Source organism: Pteropus vampyrus, unplaced genomic scaffold, assembly GCF_000151845.1.
Source record: "Pteropus vampyrus isolate Shadow unplaced genomic scaffold, Pvam_2.0 Scaffold9, whole genome shotgun sequence".
Taxonomy (NCBI): Eukaryota; Metazoa; Chordata; class Mammalia; order Chiroptera; family Pteropodidae; genus Pteropus; species Pteropus vampyrus.
In genome coordinates, this window is record NW_011888790.1 from 4,009,347 (window position 1) to 4,014,228 (window position 4,882).

Sequence of the window (4,882 nt, forward strand, 5' to 3'; positions counted from 1 at the left end):
ACTCCACTTTCCCCATCTCAGTTAATGACAACTTCACCTTTTTAACTGCTCAGCTAAAAATTTGGAGTTATTCTTAACTCACTTTATTCCAACCACACTGGTCTGCTGGCTTTTCTCTTACCGTGCAAGGCAAGTCTTCACTTTAGAGCCTTTGCAAGGATGTTTCCCTCGCCAGAAATCCAAATGGCTACCTCCCTCAATTCTTACAAGTGCTTCCTCAAATGTCTTCTCTTCAATAAAGCCAACTACAATCACTCCATTTAAACTTCTAGCTTACCCACTCTAATCTACTTACAGTTTTCTCAATTCTTCCATCTTGCTTTACTTTTTTCCATAGCACCTATCACTTTCTAACACACCATGCAATTTACTAACATATTATGCATTTTGTTTATTAACTGTCTCCCCTTGCTAAATTTTAAATTCCCCAAGAGCAAGGACTCTCATCTATTTTATTCACGAAGGTATCTCAAGTGCATAGAACAGCACCAGGCACATAACAGATGCTTCAATACAATATCTGTTAAGTGAAAAAATGAATTCTCACCACAATATTATGAGGAAGGCACAATTATCCTTTATCAGATGAGAAGACTGGAGCTTAGAGAATATAAGTAATTCATTAAAAGTCACACTACTTATAATGTCAAGACCAAGATTCCAATCCAGGCCTTTCTCCCTAAAGTTCACACTCACTATTTCACACCCAGCGATGTTTGCCCAAGGTTGACAGAGGAGATGGGGAAGGGGAGTTAAGCGGGGAGGGGGCATATATATAAATAAATCTCTGTGTGCCAAGCTAAACAGTTTGGACTACCTCCCACAGCAGAAGCTCTGAGGTAAATGGTGACATGGTTAAATCTATATTTTGAAAAGATAACTCAGACAGCTTCCAAATGGAGCAGTGGAAGCCAATAAATTGCCAGTAGAGAGAAACACCACATTTAATGGGACATAATCTAATTCTAAGGTCGCCACAACTGAAAATGACTTTCCTCCTACTAATTCATTAGTAAGTAGTACATTTACCACAGTCCTCACTTAGAAAAAGTCTGACACAGCATAAATAGTTATTAAATTATATTTTATTCATATATATTAAATATTGATAAACAACAAATGAATTACTTTGCATTTGAGTACAGTCACAACTGTCAGCAATATTCTGAAACATCAGGCATGAGATAAGATGCTATGTTTTTATTAGAGGACAAGTCATATGATCTGAAACATTTGGTGGTGTGTGACATGCCGTTAAAGCAGTGGCTCAGAATGCAGATATGATCACATATAACCAGTGATTGGATAGCATCATTTCATGTATAAATGCTCATTATATGATCAAGTGAAAGAAATGCACAACCCAGAGTCTTGCTTAGGTTGGCTGCTTACATGGCCCCTGAGATAAAGCCTTGTAATCACATAGTCTTGCCTAGTTAGTCTGAAAATAAAAAGAGTCAAGTGAACTAGTCACAGGATACAGGAATTATAAATAATACATATATTAATAGATATTCATTTTTATTACATAAAAGTTGCTATTATAAATACTTTGATGAGTTTAAAATATATCCCCATATAAATAATGTAAAATATTAAATATTAATAAATAGATTTAGATTTAAAATTCAAATATTGCAGGCAGGATAACCATTATTTCTATGCTTTCCAACCACGAAACAGACTCTGACTCCTTTTCCTCTTCCTTTGGTTAGATTTCGGTGACAGATCAGTCATCACTTTAAAGAGTTCACTTATTGCTTTGCGCTGGACCGTCTGATTATTTACCTATTGGGAAAGAGAACAGCAAAATTAATTTCAGCAATATAAGCCATCAGAATATTCTGTTGTTAATGTCATGGTCCATGGAAATGGAAGTATTCCTTTAAAAAGATAATTTTTATTGGCAATATATTATCTTAATAGACAATGGTGTTTTATTCAGCAGTTAAGACTAAAATTATAATTAAATTGCTAGTTGTACTGTAATATGGTGGGCACAGGATGTAGCCTTAAATTTACTGCTACAGAATTCTCAAAATTATATAGTAACAGAAGACCTGAAGTGGAATGGCAAAAACATGTGGGTTTGAATCCTGTGCGCGCAATAACTCTGACTTTGAACCAGTCACCCAACTCCTCTGAATCTCTTGTTTTCTCATCCGAACAATGAGGAGAATGTTTATGTTTAAATGATTTCTAGGCTCTCTAACTAATTCTATCACCTTGTATTCTAGTCTTTGCTGTAAGTATCAAATGAATTAATATAAATCAATGGTTCTCACCTTTGGTGTATAGCAGAAGAACCTGGAGACCTAAGGTAGAACTTAGAGATCCAGGTGCATGAAGTCAGAGAGGGCCTACGCTGTAGTGTGATCACTAAGCTCCCCCAGTGATGCTGGTATCCACCAAAGTTTGAGAACCACTGATATAGGTTTAGTACTTTGTAAATACCAAATTCAAGATGAACAAATGCTATAATTTTTATTTTACCTCCAAATTAGGTCAGTCTCATCATTTTCCCATTGCAATTAAAAGTAAAAATGAATCATTTTTGTATGGCAATAATCAATTCCTGATAGAAACATATAAAACTGAGAATCACAGCTAATTACCCTGCCTTCTATTCCAGCAAGTAGAACTATTTCCTCACTCTAACCAATAGGAACATTTATGTGAATTCATGCTTACTAAATGAGGATGATTTGCTTTGATCTTGGCTCTGCCACTACGTTTCTTTATTCCACCTTGCCACATCTCTGAGAATGACTAGGAAAATTCTAGGCTGCAGGACTAATTACTAAAAGGTATAATGTGCCTTAAATATATTAGCAGTTGAGCAAAAGAGGACAATGGTTGAGAGTTCACTCAAGATCGCTCATATGAAACAGGAAGCTTGGAGTTTCCACAAGAATGAAACCAATGGATTTTTTTCCAAGGCCCAGTTATGGCAAAATAGAAAAAGTTTCTATCAGCTATGTGTTTGTAAGGTTTTTAAGTGATAAATCTACTTTTCAGTGTTCAAAGCATCACTCAGAAACTATGAGACTTATCGAGGACTGAAGAGCAAGCCAGTGGCAGCACTAGATTAGAAACACATGCTTTTTCAGTCTTTAGGCCCATAGCCAAAGATCTGTTTATCATTAGAAAACCCTATCAATGGAAAGTAGTAATGGTCTTATAATTTTTCCAAGTCACTTTTGCACCATCTAAGATACTGAAGACTAGAGAAATCCTGAAGAACAAGCTCTTATTTCAGTTTCTAGGGCCTTATCTGAAAAGGGTGAGAGGCAGACCTAGGTACAGTGAGAGCTGGGCATAAATCCTGAGAGCACAGGTCATTATCAGGACCACTGCCTTTCTTATAATTATATCAAAGCAAAACCCAAAGGAATATGGAGGCTTTTCTCTCTTAGCTAAAATTTTGGAAAATGTGTTTTGTCTTTATGCTTCAAAGTTATCTTGTAGTTTCTAGACTCAAGCTTTAGACTCAAGACAATTTCATGAGATAAAGCATGAGAGCCTAACAATTTCTCCAGCTGAGATATTCTAGTATCCAAGAGTTGATAAAACAATTATTTCATAAGGTATAAATTCTACCTGTTTTCTTTTCTAAAAGCAAACAAACGCTCTCACCTCTACTTGGGCTATGCAATATGAAAGGTTAACCAGAATCTGGAAGGGGAATGCCCCTAATGCCTTTCAAAGGCCATAGTTTTCTCCTATCTCATACTCATTTTTTATCCATGGCATTGTAAAGTGTTAGAGCAAAAGAGACCAAAAAATTATAGTGAACCCAACATGCTCCTTTTAAGATGAGGAAACTGAGCCAGGCTGAGTTCATACAGTTCCTTGGCAGCTGAGCTGAGAGGAAAGCACAAATCTTCTCCCCCTCCCACTGCTCTTTCCATTAAGAAATGCAGCCTCCTATCCAAAGCAAGAGAATTTCCATCACACAAACGAGGGGCAATGAGAGAACTGCTTCTCAATATTCCCCTCAACTTATTCTCTACGTCCTTCTCACAGAATTTGTCCATTCACCTGTCTTTGTGCAATAGTCATAATGCCAATATTTTCCCAAATCACAAAATTAAATAATCCCCATACTGATCAAAAGCACGAATGGAATCAGTAAGGAGGAGTTTTAGGCATGGGTATATTTCACAATTGTAACAACTGTACCAGTAGCTAATTTCTACTTTCTGGGAATTAAGTACTTTGGCAAGACCCTCTGCAATGAAACCAAAGAAAGAATTAAGATAATCTCACCGGGATTTGAATCACTTTCTTGAAGTCTTCCAGTTTGCTGTTGTTGCTGTTGAAGAACTTAACACGCAGGTCCTCCTTGATGATCTGCACACTGCTTTGAATGATTGGATTATCTTTTAAGTTTTCGAAGAGTTTGAAGTAGAAGGAAACAATTTGGCTCTGAATTATTTTTTTGTCACTCTCCTGGGGAGGAAAGAGCACAAGAGAGGTTGATGTGAATTTATCCATCAGAAGATACACAACAGGAAAATCAAGCAAGTGGAAATATTCAGCTTACCTCTCTCCAATTCTTCAAAATATCTAGGAAAAGATTCCCACCATCTGCTACATTTGAATTACTTGCATTCTGGAAAAAAAAAAAAAAAAAGGAAAAATTGGTTTACAATTAGTCCATAAATTGCCCTGAAAGTGTACATTGAGTTTTATTGCACTCTGATACTGACATTAGTCACTTAATTTTTTTTGACTTTCTGTTTTCTTCTACAAGTGTTCCCAAAAGCTGGTATGTTGACTATAGCCAAAGACTACCATGCAATTTTAACTTTCATATTTTCTAGCATAACCCTTAAATTGAAATATCACAAATGAACTCAACAAAGCCAATGATACTTCA

General features: G+C 36.1%; 1 protein-coding gene across 1 annotated transcript in view; it reads right to left on the bottom strand.

Moving 5' to 3' along the window:
- Positions 1-1,249: 1,249 nt before the first annotated feature.
- IFNG (interferon gamma) overlaps positions 1,250-4,882 on the bottom strand; it is a 4,880-nt gene continuing 1,247 nt past the window's right edge. The window contains exons 2-4 of the mRNA XM_011373848.1: positions 4,547-4,615; positions 4,270-4,452; positions 1,250-1,788 (exon numbers count right to left, since the gene is read on the bottom strand). Of these exons, the coding sequence (XP_011372150.1) occupies positions 1,660-1,788; positions 4,270-4,452; positions 4,547-4,615 (381 nt within the window). The 3' untranslated portion in view covers positions 1,250-1,659. The remainder of the gene's footprint in view (positions 1,789-4,269; positions 4,453-4,546; positions 4,616-4,882) is intronic.